The following is a 24962-nucleotide window of genomic DNA, read 5'->3' on the forward strand; positions in this document are numbered from 1 at the left end:
CAAATCTTTTCAGTCTACTGAAGGGAAAAGGTGTTGTCGTGCCCTCTTCAAGACATTCTTGGTGTGTTTTGACCATGATAGTTTGTTGGTGATGTGGACACCAAGGAACTTGAAACTGTCGCCCACTCCACTATAGCCCAGTCGATGTGAATGGGGTCGTGTTCAGCCCTCCTTTTCCTGTAGGCCACAATCATCTCCTTTGTCTTGCTCATGTTGAGGGAGAGGTTGTTGTCCTGGCACCACACATAAAAGGCATTTAGCTCATCTGGTAGGCTCGTGTCACTGGGCAGCTTGCGGCTGGGTTTCCCTTTGTAGTCCGTAATAGTTTGAAAGCCCTGTCACATCCAACGAGTGTCAGAGCCGGTGAAGTAGGATTCAATCTTAGTCCTGTATTGAAGCTTTGACAGTTTGATGGTTCGTCTGAGGGTATAGCGGGATATCTTATAAGCATCTGGATTAGTGTCTCGCTACTTGAAAGCGTCAGCTCTAACCTTTAGCTCGGTGTGGAATTTGCCTGTAATCCATAGCTTCTGGTTGGGATATGTACGTACAGTCACTGTGGGGACCACATCATTGATGCACTTATTGATGAAGTCAGTGACTGAGGTGGTATACTCCTCAATGCCATTGGATGAATCGCGGAACATTTTCCAGTCTTTGCTAGCAAAACAGTCCTGTAGCGTAGCATCCGCGTCATCTGACCGTTTCATATTGAGTGAGTCACTGGTACTTCTTGCTTTAGTTTTTGCTTGTAAGCAGGAATCGGGAGGATAGATGACGCAGATTACTTTTTGAAAATGTTCAGATTTTTAAAAAGGAGGGCGAGGGAGAGCTTTGTACGCATCTGTGTGGAGTAAAGGTGGTCTATGGTGATTCAAGAGGGACAAACAACAATAGCAAACATAACACACCCACATTGAACCGCATTTCTTAATAAGCAGCAGAAAAGCCACGGGAAAAGTTCAGCCACACTTTAAGAAGAATAATATGTAGCTTCCTCCTATATGTGCAGGTGTGGGGGTACTAATTATATCTTACTGTTTACTGTTGTTTGTTTCCTGCTGTGTTTTTCTATGCGGTTTATGTATGTGTGAGCTGTGGGAAGATGTTCCTCGTGTAAGACAATAAACTTCAATCTAATCAAATTTTAGTCAGTACAGAAGTGCACAGTACCATATGGGGTCTCTCTGCCAATTCCTCTGCTTCAGTCTTTCCGTCGTCAGACATGGCATAGAGGACAGCATCCTTCACAAAGATACTGATGGCCCGAAACACAAAGGAGGTGAAGAGGTGAATGTGGATGTAGTTCCGTGTACAGTGGAGACGCCTGGAGGGAAGAGAGAGAGCAATGCTTCTTTCACTAAATCAAACAACAGCTCAAATGAACTTTTGTCATAGTAACCATCCAGAACATGTGAAACAAACAAGAAAAATAATCATACAAAACCACCCACTGAAGACACATCAGATCTCATCCGTCTGATAACATTGTTGAGCAGTAATTCCAGTGCAGATTACAATAGGTTCAGAGACCCCAACAGCTACCTATGAGGCCTACACTTGCCACATGCTTATCACATGAAAAACAGATAGGTATCTTAGTGTGCATTGTTAAATTATGAGACTACTTGGTTTAGCCACAGAAAAAGTCAGCAACCTTCACGCTAGCCATGATTGGCTGAGATAATGAGTGGGCTGGACATCCCAAGAGATGAGTTTGGATTGGTCTACCATGCAGCACGCCTCTGTCTATTTGAGCTGGTCAGCATTTGTTGGTAATCCTGTCTAACGTGGCTTTTTTATGTATCACGTAGTAAAACTGCATAAGTGTTGCTCTCCATTTTCTGGGGAATCGAGTTCAGTGGAATTAGAGTATGCTAGCTAAGGAGATGGAGAAAACACCTGTCGCCGGATTACATCTTCAAATTAAGGACAACCATGGCACCCGTGAAAGGAGACGAGTCCATCTATGATGTACACAGGGAAGAAAGTAGTTTCATTTCAAGTAAAAGTGTACCTTTAGCTAGCTAACGTTAATCAAAATCAAAAGAAATCAGCCAAGACCTCAGAAAAAAATTGTAGACCTCCACAAGTCTGGTTCATCCTTTGGAGCAATTTCCAAACACCTGAAGGTACCACGTTCATCTGTACAAACAATAGTACGCAAGTATAAACACCATGGGACCACGCAGCCGTCCTACCTCTCAGGAAGGAAACATCTCTTAGAGATGAACGTACTTTGGTGCCAAAAGTGCAAATCAATCCCAGAACAGCAAAGGACCTTGAGAAGATGCTGGAGAAAACAGGTACAAAATAATCTATATCCACAGTAAAACGAGTCCTATATCAACATAACCTTGAAGGCCGCTCAGCAAGGAAGAAGCCACTGCTCCAAAACCGCCATAAAAAAGCCAGATTACAGTTTACAACTGCACATGGGGACAAAGATTGTACTTTATGGAGAAATGGGGGAGGCTTGCAAGCCAAAGAACACCATCCCATCCGTGAAGCACAGGGGTGGCAGCATCCTGTTGTAGGGGTGCTTTGATGCAGGAGGGACTTGTGCACTTCACAAAATAGATGGCATTATGAGGTAGGAAAATGATGTGGATATATTGAAGCAACATGTCAAGATATCAGTCAGGAAGTTAAAGCTTGGTCGCGAATGGGTCTTCCAAATGGACAATGACCGCAAGCATACTTCCAAAGTTGTGGCAAAATTGCTTAAGGACAGCAAAGTCAAGGTATTGGAGTGGCCATCACAAAGTCCTGACCTCACTCCTATAGAACATTTGTGGGCAGAACTGAAAAAACGTGTGTGAGCAAAGAGGCCTACAAACCTGACTCAGTTACACCAGCTATGTCAGGAGGAATGAGCCAAAATTCTCCCAATTTATTGTGGGAAGCTTGTGAAGGCTACCTGCAACGTTTGACCCAAGTTAAACAATTGAAAGGCAATGCTACCAAATACTAATTGAGTGTATGTTGTAACGTTCTCATGGGTTGAAGAAGGAGACCAAGGTGCAGCGTGGTAGGTGTTCATGATTTTTAATAAACTGAACACCGCAACAAAATACAAAGTAGAAAAAACTAAAGCGCACAGTTCTGTCATGCAACAAAACAGCTTAACAGAAAATAACTCCCCACAAAACCCAATCGGAAAATCACAGCTTATATATGATCCCCAATCAGAGACAACGATAGACAGCTGCCTCTGATTGGGAACCACACTAGGCAAGAACAATAAAGAAATAGAAAACATAGATTCTCCCACCCGAGTCACACCCTGACCTAACCAAACATAGAGAATAAATAAGGATCTCTAAGGTCAGGGCGTAACATATGTAAACTTCTGACCCACAGGGAATGTGATGAAAGAAATAAAAGCTGAAATAAATCTCTCTCTAATAATCTCTCTCTACTATTATTCTGACATTTCACATTCTTAAAATAAAGTGGTGATCCTAACTAACCTAAGAAGGGGAATTTTTACTAGGATTAAATGTCAGGAATTGTGAAAAACTGAGTTTAAACGTATTTGGCTAAGGTGTATGTAAACTTCAACTGTATACAAACAAGAGTACATAAACAGACGGGTATTACATATCGAGATACAATTTCAATTTGTCAAGAAGTTTTATGGTACATATTGCTTTTTTGTTTTTACACTTACCAATCATTTCAAAATCATTTCAATTCTATCTTAAACAATGTGAAGAGGGGTTTGTTCTCTGCTCACTTCATTTTATGAGTAAAGAATCTGGCATGAAAAATAAACAAATTAACAATGATAGTTAAATCAGGGTCTATATAATTTGGATCAAAATAAAACATAATATCAGAGTCTTTCAAATTGACATTAATAGCAGTTTAAAAAAATCTTATCAAAATCATCTGACATAAGAACAGTCCCAAAATAAATGGTCAAGAGCCTCTGGGTCACAACCACAAAATACACGTTTGTTATCAGTAGCTATTTCAAATCTGTGTATAATAAAGGTCTTTACATGGGTGCTTGTCTGCTGTTAGTACAGAACGCTCAGATAAACCCTTAAAGAGATGGGTGGAGATAAAGGTTAAGAGGATGTGAACGATGCTGAATGGGTGTAGACAAAGAAGGGCTCTTCAGTAGTAGTACCAAAAATATTTTCTCAAAAGTGAGTTTACAAGTTTATCAACTTTCAAAGCAAAATTACTTTCCCATTGTTCCTCAAATGTAATGTATGATATACCATTTTGTAGCTGAGTCTCTACTTTTATTCAATGTAAAAAATACAATTTCACATTTTGCTACATAAGCCTGTCAGTCACATTTTTGGTGTACAGTGAGACTGCCCCTAGACACTGATCTTAGGTCAGTTTTGAATATCCCCCACTAAATGGGTAGTTACACCCACAACCCACACATAAAACACCAGTCTCAACGTCGACAGTGAAGAGGCGACTCTGGGATGCTGGCCATCTAGGCAGAGTTGCAAAGAAAAAGCCATATCTCAGACTGGACAATAAAAATAAAATATTAAGATGGGCAACAGAACACAGACACTGGACAGACGAACGCTGCATAGAAGGCCAGCATCCTGGAGTCGCCTCTTCACTGTTGATGTTGAGACTGGTGTTTTGCGGGTACTATTTAATGAAGCTGCCACTTGAGGACTTGTGAGGCGTCTGTTTCTCAAACTTTGTTTCTAGCCATTTTGATCCTGTAATCAACCCCACAAATGCTGATGCTCCAGATACTCAACTAGTCTAAAGAAGGCCAGTTTCATTGCTTCTTTAAACAGGACAACAGTTTTCAGCTAGAATAACATAATTGCAAAAGGGTTTTCTAATGATCAATTAGCCTTTTAAAATGATAAACTTGGATTAGCTAACACAAAGTGACATCACACAGGAGTGATGGTTGCTGATAATGGGCCTCTGTATGTCTATTTAGATATTCCATAAATAATCTGTCGTTTCCAGCTACAATAGTCATTTACAACATTAACTATGTCTACAATGTATTTCTGATCAATTTTATGTTCTTTTAATGGACAAAAATGTGCTTTTCTTTCAAAAACAAGGACATTTCTAAGTGACCCCAAACTTTTGAACGGTAGTGTAAGTATTCAGACCATTTGCTCTGAGACTAGAAATTAAGCTCAGGTGCATGCTGTTTCCATTGATCATCCTTGAGATGTTTATACAACTTGATTGGAGTCCACCTGTAGTAAATTAAATTGATTGGACATGAATTGGAAAGGCAGACAACTGTCTATATAAGGTCCCAGATCTGGGGAAGGGTACCAAATAAATTCTGCAGCATCCCCAAGAACACAGTGGCCTCCATCACTCTTAAATGGAAGAAGTTTGGAACCGCCAAGACTCTTCCTAGAGTTGGCCACCTGCCCAAACTGAGCAATAGGGGGAGAAGAGCATTGGTCAGGGAGGTGACCAAGAACCTGATGGTCACTCTGACAGAGCTCCAGAGTGCCTCTGTGGCAATGGGAGAACCTTCCAGAAGAACAACCATCTCTGCAGCACTCCATCAGGCGGAAGCCACTCTTCAGTAAAAGGCACATGACAGTCCATTGGGAGTTTGTCAAAAGGCACCTAAAGATCTCTCAAACCATGAGAAACAATATTCTCTGTTCTAATGAATCCAAGACTGAACTCTTTGGCCTGAATGCCAAGCGTCACATCTGGACAAAACCTGGCACCATCCCTATGGTGAAGCATGGTGGTGGCAGCATCATGCTGTGGGTATGTTTTTCAGTCTCAGGGACTGGGATGAAAACATGACAACAACCCTGAGCACACAGCCAAGACAGCGCAGGAGTGGCTTCGGGACAAGTCTGTGAATGTCCTTGAGTGGCCCAGCCAGAGCCCGGACTTGAACCTGATCAAACATCTTTGGAGATACCTGAAAACAGCTGTGCAGCGACGCTCCCGATCCAACCTGAAGGAACTTGAGAGGATCTGCAGAGAAGAATTGGAGAAACTCCCAAAATACAGGTGTGCCAAGCTTGTAGTGTCATACCCAAGAAGACTCGAAGCTGTAATCACTGCCAAAGGTGCTTCAACAAAGTACTGAGTAAAGGGTCTGAATACTTATGTAAATGTGATATGTTTTATTTAGAATAAATTAGCAAAATGTTTGCTTTGTCATTATGGGGTATTGTGTGTAGATGGATGAGGGGAAAGAACAATTTCATCAATTTTATAATAAGGCTGGAACGTAACAAAATGTGGAAAAAGTCAAGGGGTCTGAAAACTTTACGAATGCACTGTATATAGTGCAAACTAATAGGGCGAACTCAGTGAAGTTCAATCTCTTGCATCTCTGCACAGCATGGCATTTCTTCTGCGCGGCAATCCTGGAGAAAGTGTGCTGCCATGTAGTACGGGCGCAGTTTAGAGGATACCTGCATACCAGTGTGGCAGATTCATCTGATATCATGACAGTAAACAAACTGGAAATACTGGTCTTTTTAAGGGGGTCCTAATTGTGCTTATGTCACCGCATCTAATTATAACCACATCATAATGCTATATAGCATTATTAAGTAAAGTGCTATTAATTACTTTCTACTTACCAAATGTTATCTTTGGTATTACACGTGCAATAAATCACCTATGTCTTAACTGAGTCTTTTAGATTTTTATGAATGGTGGACTAGTGTATTGGTATTACTATGGTATTACTACTGAAGAGGAGCATTAAAGGGGTCTTACTTGAAGTAGCAGAGAATCGAGACAGCCACCAGTAGGGATACCAGAGAGATGGAGTAGCCAATGGTGTACATCAAGTGTAGCCGCTCAAACACCTCCTAAAAATGGAGAACAAATACACTCAGCAAATGAGCGTGCGTGCGTGCGTGCGTGCGTGCGTGTGTGTGTGTGCAATTGTGCATACTTGTCTCTGCATGTGTGTGTGTGAATGTGTGTGTGTGTACGTGCTTGTGTGTGTGCGCGTGTGAACAGGAACAAAGTCAAGAACATGCTGTTCACAAATGGCTACGGTCCACTGCTGAAGACCACAGCTCGTAGTGGGTGAGTGTCATGATGGACTGATGAATTCCACATAGGGTTTTGATGTGATTCTTTTTTTTTATGCCTGAAAAAGATTCTTGCCACAAGCAAAATGCTTGGTCAACACAGGGTTACTAATTCATGCATTGTGGTTGACACTGTGATAACTGTTCACTTTAAATAGACAGAGAGGGCTTTGTTCAGGTGAAAATCCCCCCTCAAAAATAACACACACTACCATTTTAGTCATTTAGCAGCCACTCTTATGCCTTTTCATACTTTTTCCTTACTGATCTCCCGTGGGAATCAAACATCCAACCCTGGCATTGCAAGCGCAATGCTCTACCAACTGAGCCACACAGGACTGACACACACACAAGCGCACAAATGTGCCCACACACGCACAGCACAACTACACACACAACCACAACCACACACACACAGTCTTGTACAGCTAACCTTGTGAGGACATACAATTCAGTCCCATTCAAAATCCTATTTTCCCTAACCCCTAACCCTAACTGTAACCCTAACCCTAAACCTAACCCTCTCCAGACCAGCTCAATCTGGTTTTGTATATTTGTATATTTAATTGTATTATATATATATAAAGCACATTAACATAGCACTTATCTTTGTTGCACTTAATCCCTTCATCCCTTGGTGTGATTTCCAATTATTTGCTCACTTACTTAATTGTTTATCTATTAATTTATTGATCCAGTTTGTATGTTTTATTATGATGAATTATATAACATTTGTTTCAAAATTAAACTTGTTTACCCCCACCACTTTATCAACAATTGTCTTCCTCCTGTTGTTGAACTGTCACTGTTCAATATAGAAACAGGGCAGAAAGCTGCAAGAGGCCCGTACAACCCAAAGTTTGATACCAGCAAAAATAGAAATCCTCTTAAACCTAACCCCAATTCTAACCTTAACCCTATTAAGTAATAGCATTTGACCTTGTGGAGACTACTAAGATCTCCCTAGTAGGTCAAATTGTGTCCGTTTACTATTCCACACACACACACACACACACACACACACACACACACACACACACACACACACACACACACACACACACACACACACACACACACACACACACACACACACACACACACACACACACACACACACACACACACACACACACACACACACACACACACACACACACCTCTTCCTGGCTTCTATGGCTAGACAATAGGTAGGTGGTACACTCAGTGTAGTTGGCCCAGGTGCGGTTGATGCTAGGCACCTGCTCCCAGTTCCCTGAGGCATCACACTGACGATAGGCCTGACCTGGGGGATGGGGAGAAGAGGGATAGCATCAGCATTAGTACAATAGCCTTAAAAAGGGCAAAACAGAGATTTTGTCTCAGGAGGGGCTCTTGAGCCAAAATAGATCCCTTAAATGCCACAGAAATATTGCCCAGAAATGAAAAAGACTCACCTCCCAAGCCCATGAGCAAAAGCATACACCGAGTGTACAAAACATTAGGAACACCTTCCTAATATTGAGTTGCACACCTTTTGCCCTCAGAACAGCAGAAGGTGTCGAAAGCGTTCCACAGGGATGCTGGCCCATGTTGACTCCAATGCTTCCCACAGTTGTGTCAAGTTGGCTGGATATCCTTTGGGTGGTGGACTAAATGGTCAATTGTTGCGCTGGAAAAACCCAGCAGTGTTGCCTTGCACCTTAATACCCCCCCCCCCCCCCCCCCCCCCCGTTCTAAAGGCTTTGGTCTAGCCCATTCACCATCTGAATGGCACACAGGGTGAACATTGAATCCATGTCTCAATGGTCTCAAGGCTTAAACATCCCTCTGCTAACCTGTCTGCTGCCTTCATCTATTTAACAGGTGACGTCCATAAAGGTTCCTAACTTTCACCTTGATTCATCGGGTCAGTGTATGTCATGGAAAGATGTTTTGAGGCGGCAGGGTAGCCTAGTGGTTAGAGCGTTGGATTAGTAACTAGAAGGTTGCAAGTTCAAATCCCCACACTGACAAGATACAAATCTGTTGTTCTGCCCCTGAACAGGCAGTTAACCCACTGTTCCTAGGCCATCATTGAAAATAAGAATTTGTTCTTAACTGATTTGCCTAGTTAAATAAAAACAATAAAAGAAAGAGCAGGTGTTCCTACTGTTTTGTACACTCAGTGTATATTGTTAGACTAAAACTGAGGATTGTGTGCTTCTGTTGTATCTTATGTGTATGAACCATACAGACAACCAGATTCAAGCCAGAGTGTGATATTAACAACTACTGTAGCTACTAAACTTCCATACTGCATATTCAAAGCCAGGCTGATACGTGTTACGTCTAATGTAATGTGGAGTTAAGACACCTTATGGTAAAGCTTGGGACTGTTGTAAACACATGAACAAACTTGAGCGTGCATGCAGATGTCTGTAAGTACTGTGCAAAAAGAGTACTCGATTTGGGACTGGTGAACTGCATGAACTGAATTTGCTTTTCACAAGGTGCACTTTATAAGGAATCGACTGTTATTAGAAGGTTGGATGAAAGGGTCAGTTTCCCAGCTTGCTAGCCGTGAGGCTGCTGGTTTTGTTTGGTGGCCATGGGGCCTTTTGTTTTTTTGTTTTTTGTTTTTTGGGCATGCCTTTGGTATTTTTCCTTTTTCGTACATATTTATGTTTTGTCACCAATTTAACAAAGAATAATCAGCTTGGACTGGCTGACCAAAAGGTCAAGAGAGACAGAGCTGGCCAAGGTTAGCTTACTGTTTCCCTGGGAAAATTGACATTCAACACAGCTGATTCAGCTGATTTCTCACATAGATGCACATAATTCATTCAAGTTACATAATGCAACTTGGCCTATGACCCTTAGACAAAGCGAGTGCAACAATATCCGTAGGCTAGTTGTTGGTTTCGTAACACAATACATTTTACATTTACAAAACCTGAAGACCAGTGTCTGCTGGTAAACACAATCTATCACTGACTTGTCATGATTACGTAAGTGATCGATGTATGTGGACAATGTACTGTATTTCCTTCTACTGTCTGGGGTTTGTCCATTAGTGTATTCAAAAAGAACAAAGCAGCTATTGAGCTTTAGGTTAGTGATCTTGTCATGAGCCAGCCCACCTCTGTGGTTGAAGTCGTAGATGTATTCTGGACATAGAACCGAGACCAGCTGACTAGGCTTCCCTCTGGGCCAGCAGATAATCCCATCCCACTCCGGTACACAGTCATCTTCTGCAAAAATACAACAGCACAGATGGCCATTTTGTATGAGTCATTGTGCTCTTTCTTAATCAGTAGAACATTCAACCAACATTTCATTTCATAATGTACAATGCATTCGGAAAAACTCAGACCCCTTGACTTTTTCCACATTTTGTTACGTTACAGCCTTATACTAAAATAGTTTTTTTCCTCATCAATCTACACACAATACCTCATAATGACAAAGCAAAAACAGTATTTTATACATTTTGCAAATTTATAAAAAATGAAAAACAGAAATATCACATTTACATACTGTAACTATTCAGACTCTTTACTCAGTTCTTTGTTGAAGCACCTTTGGAAATGATTACAGCCTTGAATCTTCTTGGGTATGATGCTACAAGCTTGGCACACCTGTATTTGGGGAGTTTCTCCCATTCTTCACTGCAGATCCTCCAAGGCTCTGTCAGGTTGGATGGGGAGCGTTGATGCACAGTTATTTTCAAGTCTCTCCAGATATGTTTGATCGGGATCAATCCCAGGCTCTGGCTGGGCCACTCAAGGACATTCAGAGACTTGTCCCAAAGCCATTCCTGCGATGTCTTGGCTGTTTGCTTAGGGTTGTTGTCCTGTTGGAAGGTAAACCGTCACCACAGTCTGAGATCCTGAGTGCTCTGGAGCAGGTTTTCATCAAGGATCTCTCTGTACTTTGCTCTGTTAATCTTTCCCTCAATCCTGACTAGTCTCCCTGCTGCTGAAAAACATCCCCACAGCATGATGCTGCCACCACCATGCTTCACCGTAGGGATGGTGCCAGGTTTCCTCCAGATGTGATGCTTGGCATTCAGGCCAAAGAGTTCAATCTTGGTTTCATCAGAATCTTGGTCTGAGAGTGGTCTGAAAGTCCTTTAGGTGCCTTTTGGCAAACTCCAAGTGGGCTGTCATGTGCCTTTTACTGAGGAGTGGTTTCCATCTGGCCACTCTACCATAAAGGCCTGATTAGTGGAGTGCTGCAGAGATGGTTGTCGTTCTGGAAGGTTCTCCCATTGCCACAGAGGCACTCTGGAGCTCTGTCAGAGTTATCATCGGGTTCTTGGTCACCTCCCTGACCAAGGCCCTTCTCCCCCTATTGCTCAGTTTGGCCAGGTGGCCAGCTCTAGGAAGAGTCTTGGGGGTTCCAAACATGTTCCGTTTAACAATGATGTAGACCACTGTATTCTTGGGGACCTTCAATGCTGCATAATTTTTTGTTGTTGTACCCTTCCCCAGATCTGTGCCTCGACACAATCCTGTCTCGGAGCTCTACGGACAATTCCTTCAACCTCATGGCTTGGTTTTTGTTCCGACATGAACTGTTAACTGTGGGACCTTATATAGACAGGTGTGTGCCTTTCCAAATCATATCCAATCAATTGAATTTACCACAGTTGGACTCCAATCAAGTTGTAGAAACATCTGAAGGATGATCATTGGAAACAGGATGCACCTCAGCTCAATTTCACATCTCATAGCAAAAGGTCTGAATACTTATGCAAATAAGGTATTTCTGTTTTTATTTGTAATAAATGTGCAAACCTATTTTTGCCTTTGTCATTATGGGGTATTGTGTGAAGATTGATTAGGATTTTTTTTTCAATTTAATCCATTTGAGAATAAGGCTGTAACATAACACAATGCGGAGACACTTTCTGAATGCACTGTATCTCAGATGATACGATGCATCTGTAATTACGTTTCTAACAGATGGCCAATCACAATCTGTATCAAGACTCTGCATCATAACTCTATGCCCCGTGACCGTGAGTTGAGCTGGTTTTTCCTATCATTCATCTACACATCTAACCTTCCGTCACTGTGGAAATACTTCACTCCAGGATATTGGATTGATAGCGCTTTTGACTGCACTTGAACAGGAGGAAGTGACGAACAATCTTATTTGTCATCAATTACACTTCGTCCCATATTGGACTGATGGTGGTTGACACAAGGCAAGCTGATTTGACACTTTAACAAATCATTCATAATCTGGACAACCACTGCACCAGAAACCTTTTCTGTCCCTTGATTTTCAGTTGGGTGCATTACTGTAGCCAAAGGGGATCCCAATGAAATCATAAAAAAGTATAGGCTATGTCCTGTAACAGTGTTTCCCATACCTCTCCTCCAATACAACCAGACGTTCCATGTATTTGATGTATTCTAGAAGTATACCTAGGTTTGGGAAACACTGTCCTATGACTTGCGATGTGGTTGAAGTAGTTAACACACCTTTGACTATGGCCAGCTGGGAATGGATTATCCTCTCACACTTGGCACGGGGACCAATCAGGAGGTAAATCTGCTCGTCTCGTGTGATGACATCATCAGAGTCTATCTATGGTAGAAGGACAGGAGAAGAAGAAGAAGATCATATTACCAGGTCAGGACTGATGACTTGACACCAACGTGACACATGCCATGATTTAGGCGAGACAGTTGGCTAGCAGCCAGCGGTATCAACCAGTAAATGGTCAGACTGTCCACCGCTGTGTGTGACATGACATTAAAAAGTTGTTTGTCTCAAATGATGTGGCTCTCGAATGACAGTTGTCATGTCGTGTTCATGAATCATTGCATTATGTCGTGTTTGTTTAACAAGTAGGAGTGTGTGTGCAGACAGTGCGACATTTGTTTTATCCTTCAGGTGTGAAGTCTAAGGTCTATCTTCTTCTTACCTTACCCTTTGTCTGATCATGCCCGCATGTCCAAGACCTTCACCAATGAAATCTGAGGGACAATTAACCCCTCAAACCAAGCCTGGGAATCCAAACTGAATCGCTCTGTTTCACAGTTGTTTTATTTCACTGATTCAGTATGGCCATCTTTTCATTAAAACCGTATGTGCCTGTAAAGAGCGGCATTGTTCAAAACTCATTTGTCAGTGATTAGATCACCTTTAACCAATCAGAAAACAATCTAATCCAAATCTTTTGGACTCCTGGAAGAGCAGCTGTTGTGATTGTTTATTTGGATCCCCATTGGCTTTTGCAGAAGCAGCAGCTACTCTGCCCGGAGTCCACAAAAACACAAAACACAAAACAACAAGAAACAAAACACTGATAAACTGATAAACAAGGAAAGTCACACAAATGTCAAATATATAGCTAGATACAAACAATGCAACTAAAAAAATTATGCAAACAATACAGCACAACAAAATGTGTGTGTTAGTGTCTGGGTGTGCCTGTGTTCACGTGTGTGTCCCCTCACAGTCCCCACCGTTTCCATGAATTGTTTCTCTTGTCTGTTTTTTAAAGGCTAGTTTTGCTGTTTGCTTGAGCAATTGCAGATGGAAGGGAGTTCCATGTGATCATGGTTCTGTATAAAACTGTGCATTGCTGTGAAATTGTTTTGGACTTGGGGACTGTGAAGAAACCCCTGGTGGTATGTCTTGTGAAGTCTGTATGGGTGTCTGAGCTGAATGTTATTTGACTATGCAGACAATCTGGCATTTTCAGCACAGTGATATTTCTCATAAAAACTAGAAGTTAACCTCTCGTCAACCCTCAACTATGTGCAGTTAAGGGAAAGGCGTGCAGATCTTTATTTTCTGCAGTTGACCATATTACCGGACAGTAATCAATATGGGACAAATCCAGAGCGTGAATAACTAGTCCAGTTGATTTTTGTGTAAAACATGCATGACATCTTTTTATAACAGACATACCCCCACCCCAACTTCAAAACAATTTTGTCAATATGACTTGCCCATGATAATTGACCAGCCAATGTTATAGTAAAATCTAATGGGGATCCAAAAAAATACATTCAGCATTTGGGTTCTTGCTAAAGCTATCTATAGGTCCTGTGACGACCCTCCCTCTCTGTCTGCCGAATTCTTTCTCTTTGTTCTTGTTTTCCTTAGTGGAGTGTCGGTGGGTCGAGCCGGAAGGCTCGTCAGCGAAATGGGGCACATCTGGGCCGAGTGTGTCCAGGGATAAATTCACCTTTCCCCATTCATGGAGGGGACTCTCTCCATGCAGACAAGCTGTTGGATTTTGGTTGTGGCATTATTATATATATATATTTTTTAAATGTATATAGAATCAATTGTGGCTTGTCTGTCTGTGCAGCCACTCACTGACACTACTGACACCATTGTTGATTGTATATACAGTTGAAGTCGGAAGCTTGCATACACTTAGGTTCCTAGACATTTTGGCGTAGAGTACTTTGTTGCATTATGATGGGCTAATGCTAATTGGGATGTGCTTTGGTTGGTATTCACTGCATAGTCTTATAAATGTTTTGGTATAGTGCCTTAGAGTTACCAGTGATTTTGGTTGTTCGGTGATGTCATCAATGTGTTGCCTGTAAAAGTATTCCAGTAGGACCAATACAAGTGTCATTAGGCTAACTGATATGAGTATTTTGTTTTGGAGAAAATGTTATTGTTCGATAAACTCTGTAGGTGCTTTGTGTGCATCTTTTTTGAGTTGTAATATTTGTTAGGCCCAGTGTTGGTTGCCTTTGTTTGTTTGGTAAACTTACCACTGTGGTGGATAGTTGGTTGTGTGCTGCATTGGAAAGAGGAACACTGGTTAGTTTCCAGGCCCCTGCCCAGGCTGGCAACTTTTGCTCTACTCGCTGTTGGGACATCAGTCTGAGGTGAGTGCAATCTGCTGTGTACCTCATTGGGTATTGCAGTGTCATTTGCTACCTGGACCTATATAGCCTTTCTTTTCCCCGTTAGGCTTAGCGACGTGTTTCACTTTGGAATACGTTTGGCATGGTTATTTCGTTATTTTTGTGTGGTGTCTGTGGACTGAGCAGTTGTCTCGGGGGCACATCCGTGGCTTGGGGGAATCTGCCAGCATGCTGGGGGGATTTTCCTTGCCAGAGGGCTACAGCGCCTAATTGCCCACCGCAAATCCGCACGAAGGTTAGGGTTGAGTTATTGTAGGATTTGGGGAAGCTCCTTATATACAGTGCCTTGCGAAAGTATTCGGCCCCCTTGAACTTTGCGACCTTTTGCCACATTTCAGGCTTCAAACATAAAATATATAAAACTGTATTTTTTGTGAAGAATCAACAACAAGTGGGACACAATCATGAAGTGGAACGACATCTATTGGATATTTCAAACTTTTTAAACAAATCAAAAACTGAAAAATTGGGCGTGCAAAATTATTCAGCCCCTTTACTTTCAGTGCAGCAAACTCTCTCCAGAAGTTCAGTGAGGATCTCTGAATGATCCAATGTTGACCTAAATGACTAATGATGATAAATACAATCCACCTGTGTGTAATCAAGTCTCCGTGTAAATGCACCTGCACTGTGATAGTCTCAGAGGTCCGTTAAAAGCGCAGAGAGCATCCTGAAGAACAAGGAACACACCAGGCAGGTCCGAGATACTGTTGTGAAGAAGTTTAAAGCCGGATTTGGATACAAAAATATTTCCCAAGCTTTAAACATCCCAAGGAGCACTGTGCAAGCGATAATATTGAAATGGAAGGAGTATCAGACCACTGCAAATCTACTAAGACCTGGCCGTCCCTCTAAACGTTCAGCTCATACAAGGAGAAGACTGATCAGAGATGCAGCCAAGAGGCCCATGATCACTCTGGATGAACTGCAGAGATCTGCAGCTGAGGTGGGAGACTCTGTCCATAGGACAACAATCAGTCGTATATTGCACAAATCTGGCCTTTATGGAAGAGTGGCAAGAAGAAAGCCATTTCTTAAAGATATCCATAAAAAGTGTCAGTTAAAGTTTGCCACAAGCCACCTGGGAGACACACCAAACATGTGGAAGAAGGTGCTCTGGTCAGATGAAACCAAAATTGAACTTTTTGGCAACAATGCAAAACGTTATGTTTGGCGTAAAAGCAACACAGCTGAACACACCATCCCCACTGTCAAACATGGTGGTGGCAGCATCATGGTTTGGGCCTGCTTTTCTTCAGCAGGGACAGGGAAGATGGTTAAAATTGATGGGAAGATGGATGGAGCCAAATACAGGACCATTCTGGAAGAAAACCTGAGGGAGTCTGCAAAAGACCTGAGACTGGGACGGAGATTTGTCTTCCAACAAGACAATGATCCAAAACATAAAGCAAAATCTACAATGGAATGGTTCAAAAATAAACATATCCAGGTGTTAGAATGGCCAAGTCAAAGTCCAGACCTGAATCCAATCGAGAATCTGTGGAAAGAACTGAAAACTGCTGTTCACAAATGCTCTCCATCCAACCTCACTGAGCTCGAGCTGTTTTGCAAGGAGGAATGGGAAAAAATGTCAGTCTCTCGATGTGCAAAACTGATAGAGACATACCCCAAGCGACTTACAGCTGTAATCGCAGCAAAAGGTGGCGCTACAAAGTATTAACTGAAGGGGGCTGAATAATTTTGCACGCCCAATTTTTCAGTTTTTGATTTGTTAAAAAAGTTTGAAATATCCAATAAATGTCGTTCCACTTCATGATTGTGTCCCACTTGTTGTTGATTCTTCACAAAAAAATACAGTTTTATATCTTTATGTTTGAAGCCTGAAATGTGGCAAAAGGTCGCAAAGTTCAAGGGGGCCGAATACTTTCGCAAGGCACTGTATCTCTCTCCTGTGGTGCCCAGTGTGATTGGTGTTTCTCTTGTTGTGGTCTGGTCTGGTGGGCTCGCAGAGGAGAAGAGCACCGACAGAGGGGAAGAGCGCCGACAGAGGGGAAGAGCGCCGACAGAGGGGAAGAGCGCCGACAGAGGGGAAGAGCGCCGACAGAGGGGAAGAGCGCCGACAGAGATGGCCGCCTCGCTTCGCGTTCCTAGAAAACTATGCAGTATTTTTTTTTTATGTGTTCTTTCCTACATTAAAACCTAAGATTACCTGGGGTTCCATTACATACAGTTGGGAGGAACTACAGGATATAAGAGCAACGTCAACTCACCATCATTACGACCAGGAATACAACTTTCCCGAAGTGGATCCTCTGTTTTGCCCACCACCCAGGACAATGGATCGGATCCCAGCCAGCGAACCAAAACAAGGTCGCCATAAAAGGGGCAGACGAAGCGGTCTTCTGGTCAGGTTCCAGAGACGGGCACATCACGCACCGCTCCCGAGCATACCACTCGCCAATGTCCAGTCTCTTGACAACAAGGTTGATGATATCCGAGCAAGGGTAGCATTCCAGAGAGACATAAGAGACTGTACCGTTCTTTGCTTCACGGAAACATGGCTCACTCGAAAGACGCTATCGGAGTCGGTACAGCCAGTTGGTTTCTTCACGCATCGCGCCGACAGAAACAAGCATCTTTCTGGTAAGAAGAGGGGCGAGGTGTATGCCTTATGATTAACGAGACGTGGTGTGATCATAACCTTCTGTTCACCTGACTTAGAATTCCTCACAATCAAATGTCGACCGCATTATCTACCAAGAGAATTCTCTTCGATTATAATCCCAGCCGCATATATTCCCCCCCAAGAAGACATATAGACTGCCCTGAACAAACTTTATTTGACTCTATGTAAACTGGAAACCACATATCCTGAGGCTGCATTCATTGTAGCTGGGAATTTTAACAAGGCTAATCTGAAAACAAGACTCCCTAAATTCTATCAGTATATCGGCTGTGTTACAGATTTACAAATTGGTTCCTGAGGCTTACCGCCAATGATTTAGAACTTTAGAAAGGACAGACAAACAGACTCATGTTGAGTTTGCGCAAGAGTTATCTTCAGTTTAATCGCTGGTGTTCCGCCTCTGCGGTTATCCAGGTGATCTGATTATGCTAGAGCAATTTAAGGACACAATCCCTGATCGTGGCTGACGAGTATGTTTTGACACAGAAAAGCGTCTTTGCAGAGTCCCGTATTCGGAATGAGTGGGGGTTTCAGAGAGATTTGTGCCTCGCCCACCGAGACACTCTGGTTCACTGGCAGAGTTTCATTCAACTAGGGTGGAGCCTGGCTCGCATGGTAAAGCTGATTTTGGTCAAGAGTGTTACTACTGTTAGGGTTCAGGTCATTGGAAAAATTACTAAGGCTAAATTCAGGACTCACGCTTACATTAAACCTAAGCCTATGGTGCTAGCAGCGCCTGTCCCACATCAGTTCACTCTGTGTCATGCCCGGGGGCATGTGAAAGTCCATATTGAACCAGATTATTTACCTTTCATTATGGAGGGTTTTGTGTCAATCTTAGGAAGTAACAACTTTGTGCCAGTGAAGATCCTGAAAGACACAGGTGCCTCTGAGTTGTTAGTGTTTGTCTGTGTTACCCTTCTCTGCTGAGACTGATTCGGGGAATAGTGTTTTAATTAGGGGAATAGGTTTGAACACTGTCAGTTCCATTGCATAAACTGATGTTGGATTCTGAACTGGTGATGTGTTCTCTGCATGTTCGTGTGACGCGTTCCATGAAGCGTGGCGACCTGGTCACTGCTCTGGCTAACGATGATGGCACAAAGAAATATGTCACTACTTTCCCTGTTATCCAGTTCTGTACCCCGCTCCAATCTAATCAAGAAGCAACGGGCTGACCCCACATTAGAAGAGTTGTGTGACCAAATTGTACCTCTGGAACAGTTGGGAGATGTCGCCCATGGCTATTTTCTCCAGGATGATGTCCTGATGAGAAAGTGGGTGTCTCAAGGTAGTTGTTTTGTGGGGGAGGCTATTAGTTAGGTTGTTGTACCATTTAAGGTTTGTGAGTTGTTGCTGAAAACTTCCCACAACGATGTTGCTGGACATCTGGGCATGAATCGCATTCTAGGCCCTTTCTTTTGGGATGTTTCTGAGTTTATCAAAACCTGTCACACCTGTCAATTAACTGGTAAACCTAATAAAGCTATTAAGCCGTTCCCGTACTCAGCCAACCTTTTGAGTATCTGATTATTGACTGTTGGTCCTCTGCCTCGCTCTAAGAATGGTAGTAGTTACCTGTTCACGCTGATGTGTCAGACCACTAGGTTTCCTGCTGCCTATCCTCTCCGGTCTATCACGACTAAGTCTGTGCCAAAAGCTTTGACCCAGTTTCTCACTGTTTGGAATCCCTAAGGTCATTCAGAGTGACCAAGGATCTAATTTCACCTCTAATCTGTTTGGTCAGGTTCTCCAACAGCTCCATATTAAACACAATTTGGCTAGCGCCTATCACGCGCAGAGTCAAGGAGAGCTGGAACGTTTCCATTAAACACTTAAGTCTTTGTTGAGAGCTTATTGTACGGAGATCAATAAGGATTGGGAGGAGGGGTTGCCTTGGTTATTGTTAGCCGCCAGGGAGGCTTCACAGGAGAGCACGGGTTTCAGTCCGTTCACTGGTTTCAGTCCGTTCACGGGTTTCAGTCCGGTACCGTTATTTCGTTGGGTTCTTGTCATGCTAGGTCCTTACATGATGAGGAGGATGTTCCTGGTCCTGATGATTGCGTACTGCAGGGTAGATTGAAAAATTCAGAGACACTGGATGTTTGGATAGCCTTCTCACTCATCTACCTGCTGATAGGCCAGACGAGATGGTCGGTCTGATTCAGGGTTTTCCAGTTTTGTTTTCTGATCCACCTACAAACTTAATAGAACACGATATCGTCAGTGGTTCTATAGAGTTTCTTCAGAGAGATGGCGTTGTCTGGATGCTGAGATTGGGTACATGCCGTATAGTGATATAGCAGAGCCTTCTTTCTCCAGTTGGGCTTCTCCCTGTATCTTGATCAGTAAACTGGATGGGACACACAGATGTTGTATGGTCTACCGTAAGGTAAAGTATCACTAAACCAGATTAATTTCCTCTTCCTCGGATGGAGGACTGCGTTGATCAGGTCGGCGCAGCAAAGTTTGTGAGCAAATTTGACCCGTTAAAGGACTATTGGCAGATGCCATAGACGAGTAGGGCAAATCTCTGCCTTTATTACACCCTCCGGTCTGTACTCATATTCAGTTATGAGTTTTGACCTGCGTAATGCACCTACCCCTTTTCAGCGACTTATGAATAGGGTAGTCTCCGGTCTGGTTGGGTGCTCTGTTTATCTGGATGATGTAGTGGTATATGCAGATACTTGGGAGGAGCTTCTGTCCCGTATTCAAGCCTTGTTCGACCGCCTGGCTGCGGGTCGCCTTACTATCAATCTGACTAAATGTGAGTTTGCTCAGGTGACCGTTATAAATCTTGGTAAGTTGGTTGGGCAGGGTGAACTGCATCCTGTTTGGGCTAAGGTGATAGCTATTGATGCTTTTCACCGCTGACTACCAAAAAGGAACTGATGCGTTTCTTGGGAATGATTGGTTATTACTGTAGTTTCTGTAGGGACTTCTCTACTGTGTTCGCTCCCTTAGCTTTCAGTAAATCAGTCAAGGCGATTTACGTCTGGTCTCCTTTCTGTCAACAGGCTTTTGAGGATGCAAAGAGGTTGCTTACCTCAACTCCGGTGCTGGCTGCTCCTCACGTGGATTTGTAAATCGCCTTGCAGGTGAATGTGAGTCATGTGGGAGCAGGTGCAGTCTTGCTGCAAGCAGAGGTGTCTGGTGTTCAGAGGCCTGTTCGTTTATTTTCCAAAAAGTTTAACCATTATCAGTTGAACTATTCAGTGATGGAAAAAGAAGCGCTAGCACTCATATGGGCGCTACAGCACTTCAAGGTTTATGTCGGGTTGGGTGTAGTACATATTGTGGTCTTTATTCTTACAAGCATTCCATCTCGATGTGCGGCACATCAGGGGGACTGATAATGTCTTTGCTGACATGCTCTCTTGTGTGCCCTGTTCCTGAATGTCCACGTGACTGACTACAGTTTATTTTGTGTTTGGCATTGTCCTGTTCTGTTTCTCCTGTCCGTTCCCTTCTGTTCTCGTTTTCTTCGTTCCTCTTAAAGGTTGTTTCCTGTGTGCAAAGGTTGCTGAGGTCTGGGGAGGACGAGGTTGGCTAGTGCAGTGGGATAGGGGTAACCAGGGCAGTATTTTGTTGTTTATGTGTGATTGGTGTAGTGTCAAATGCGTCCTGGAAGATAGAAATGTGGCACCAGTAATATGGGGCAGATCTTTTGACCTGGTTGGGTTAGAAGCAAGTCATTTTCACCGTAGTAACGGTGCAACCGTAGCTAGGTTTCCATCCAATTGGCGACAGATTCGTGCAAATATGGTTTTTAAATGCATAAAGAAAATATGTGCATTTCCCCACCAATGATGTTTCCACCGAACGGACCCGCTGTGGATAAAAATGTGCGATGAAGTTCAACGTGTTTCTATCACATTTTCAACTCTACTGATAGTTTTGTCACAGAAACCTTTGTGTTAAATACCAAATGTCCCTACTTATGGTCTTGCACATGTGCTGTAGCCAACAGCTTGCTGATACAGTGCGGGTAGGCTGTGCGTAGGCCAGTCTAAATGATGAGATCATTATGAATAGCCTAAGAGCATCGATCAGTCATGCATTGATCATCAAGATCCTAGATATTTATTGGAAAGTTGCATCGAGATCGCCGTGTACTTTCACCACCCTGTGAAGTTCATCCTAATAAACTGCATGGTTTCCCGAGTCATAGTAGAAGGACCACACACACCATATCACCGCGTGACTCCAAGTTGACTTTGATATGATGGTTATTATATCAATATTTGCGCATTAGAGTTTCTACCGGCATTTCTTACATGAATTTTACCAACACAATATGATCCCACCGTGTTGAACAAAAAATTCTGTCGGCATTTAAAAAATTGTACAGAAATTTCCTGTTTTCATCCTAGCTATCATGACGATTTTTTTATATACGGTGAAACTTTACTCACATAGAAACTGTGAAAGGAAACGTGGTTCATGACGCTAATGAATCTGCACAAATCGTGTTTCACTAAGGCACTTGGAAACAATGGCACAGCAAAGCCTTATCATTAGCCTGCATCAAGTATTATCTGAGAGATTTTTTTCATAGTTACACAGTGCTCCAAAAATAAAACTCCTGGTCTCACAGCAAAATATTAGCTAGTTTTCCATCCAACTGTCAACAGATTTTCATGCAAATATTCTCAAATCTGCATATATCAAATAAAGTAAAGCCCTTCCCTTGGCTATCTAGCTTGCTTTGTTTGACCCCGATTGGTGCTTATTTGACAAAGTTAGAGTCGTTTAAGTGAATACTGCCTGCGTCATCGGCGTGCCATGATGGCGTCACTCTATGACCAAATATGTATAATGATATAGTGAAGTCTGGTTACGTTCTAGGATCTCTGAGAAATACATACAGACATGATTTGACTGGTTGAAACAATGTTTAGGGTTAGATTTTCACAGATTCCTTTCTTTGCAAATTGAATCAGTGGAAATACAAAATCTGTTGTGCATGCTATATGGACCTTTTTAGGATATGAAAAAGGTATCTAATAAAATGACTCATCTTATCTCTGGGACCCTTTGGATGATAAATCAGAGCAAGATTTCAGAATGTAAGTACACATTTCATCTTCAGAGGTAAATTTATCAAACCTATCAAGTGGAAAAATGTGTTTTGTTGTTAGAAGCTCTCCTTAAACAATAGCATGGCATTTTTTTCTCGCAGTAATAGCTACTGTAAATTGGACAGTGCAGTTATATTAACAAGAATTTAAGCTTTCAGCCAATATAAGATGTACCGACATTTGTTGTTTCTCTAAAATCTGCGCTGCATCCCTAAGAAGCTCTAGTTTACATGATGAGATTATGGATAAGAGAAGGAATATTTGTATTTGTCAAACAACAGTCAAGCATCAATCATCATGTCACCAGAATAAGACCCTTGATATTTATTGGAAAGGAGCATGAAGCTCATAGCTTGCAACAAACACCCTGTGGAGTTCCTCATAATTTACTTCATCTTTAGCCTTAAATTGCATGGTTTCCCGAGTCATAGTGGGAGGACCACACACCATATCACGTGACTCCAAGTGTACTTAGTTATTAGGGGGAGTATTGGTAAAGTGGGATACTTAAGCTTTGTAATGGATATATTCAATTGTGTACAATAACATACCCAAAAAATGTATGCCTGTGTGTTAGTGAAGTATGTGATGATAAAAAATGGGTTCAAACGTTATGAAGTCATCATTGTGGGCGTGGCATCCCGTGTAATAACACATGTCTCTAGAGGCATAATGATAAGTAAAATGACATAGGGTTCTGAGGAAAATAATGTAGGTTTATATTAAAAAAAAAATAAGGATATTCAAAGTTTCATTATAGCATACATGTATTTTGTAATGGGATGTAATTGTAAAATAATTACTCTAAATGGTTTGCTTACTACTTTCACCTTTTTAGAACACTGACATTTTGACTGTGTTCCAGTGGCCAATCGCCTACTGTCAAACTGGGACACCCTGTTACTGTTAAACTGGGACTCTCCTCTAGGCCATTTTAATGCAGATTTTTTTCTTCTCCTGAGGATTGTGAAATACATGTTTTCTTAACAGAAATCCATTTTCTAAATAGGATCAAACCAACGTAGAAAATCATAGCAAGCTACAGTATATTCATAGGTATATGATGACAAAAATATTATAGTTTGCTGTATTCAACTCTGGTGACAATTAAACAGTCATTGAAATTGTTGAGGGGCGAGGTCCACTAGAGTGTAGTGTTGAGAGTGTTGAGCTGATAGGCCTAGATGAAGTTAATTTGATTTTATTTATAGGCTATACAATTACATATAGGCTACATCATATAATTATAATCAAGTATGATGATGATAATAATAATTGATCATTCTTAATGTTCCACAAAAATACCTAAACGTTTTAATACATTTAATTTGTAATTATAATTGAAGTTAATAATTTCAATATTGAAATTACTCATACTCATTAATTTATCCTTCTTTACAATAAAGAATTAAGTGTCCCACTTTGTCAATCAAGGTGTCCCAATTTACCAGTATCAACTGAAAAGGACAATTTGTGTTTGAAGAAGAGTCATTCATCCTGTGTTTAATTTCTCTTTCTTTTGTATAGTGTAGTAGAGTTCCAAAACTGTTTAGAATGGTATCATGATGGGAGTCAATGGGATGATTCTGTAAGGTGTTCCGGAAAGCACATTTTCAGAAAGTGTCCCACTTTACCAATACTCACCCTATCAGTATTTGCGCATAAAATTATTTCTACCACCATTTCTCGCGCGATACATTTTACAGACTCAAAAAGATCACACCATGTCGAATGAACAAATTATCTGTCGGCATTTATAAAATTGTACCAAAACTTCCTGTTTCCATATGTGGTTTATATCGCACTTTAGAGCCATGCTCCCGAGGAGCTGATGTGCTGCCTCCAGGTGTTGTGAAATAGTTGTACTGGGGTGCAGTATGTGTCGATCCCTCTTGAACCCTTTTTTTTCTGTGGCTCCTGGGTGCCTTGTCCTCAGGGCCCTTGCCTTGCGAGTGATGGGCAAGCGCAAAACAAAGACGCTTTGTGAGCCCGGTACATTTCACAACCACACAGCAAAACTAGCAGCTAGTCAGCTAGCAAAGACTAGCTATACTAGCCATCAGAGAGAGAGCAAGAGAGAGTTATTGACAGAGAGAGATATACAGTCTATTCGGAAAGTATTCAGACCCCTTCCCTTTTTCCACATTTTGTTATGTTACAGCCTTATTCTAAAATTGATTAAACTACAAAAAAACATTTCTAATCAATCTACAAATAATACCCCGTAACATATGACAATGCAAAAATGTTTTTTTAGACATTTTTGCACATACAAAAATTAAAATAAATACAGAAATATCTTATTTACATAAGTATTCAG

At 42.0% G+C, this 24962-nt stretch overlaps 1 protein-coding gene across 1 annotated transcript in view; it reads right to left on the reverse strand.

Moving 5' to 3' along the window:
- Positions 1-24962, reverse strand: part of pth3r (parathyroid hormone 3 receptor) — a 57618-nt gene that overhangs the window by 14385 nt on the left and 18271 nt on the right. The window contains exons 2-6 of the mRNA XM_036946628.1: positions 12494-12599; positions 10142-10252; positions 8201-8325; positions 6718-6812; positions 1174-1327 (exon numbers count right to left, since the gene is read on the reverse strand). Of these exons, the coding sequence (XP_036802523.1) occupies positions 1174-1327; positions 6718-6812; positions 8201-8325; positions 10142-10252; positions 12494-12599 (591 nt within the window). The remainder of the gene's footprint in view (positions 1-1173; positions 1328-6717; positions 6813-8200; positions 8326-10141; positions 10253-12493; positions 12600-24962) is intronic.

The sequence above is a fragment of the Oncorhynchus mykiss genome, chromosome 16, assembly GCF_013265735.2.
Source record: "Oncorhynchus mykiss isolate Arlee chromosome 16, USDA_OmykA_1.1, whole genome shotgun sequence".
In the NCBI taxonomy this organism is placed as follows: domain Eukaryota; kingdom Metazoa; phylum Chordata; class Actinopteri; order Salmoniformes; family Salmonidae; genus Oncorhynchus; species Oncorhynchus mykiss.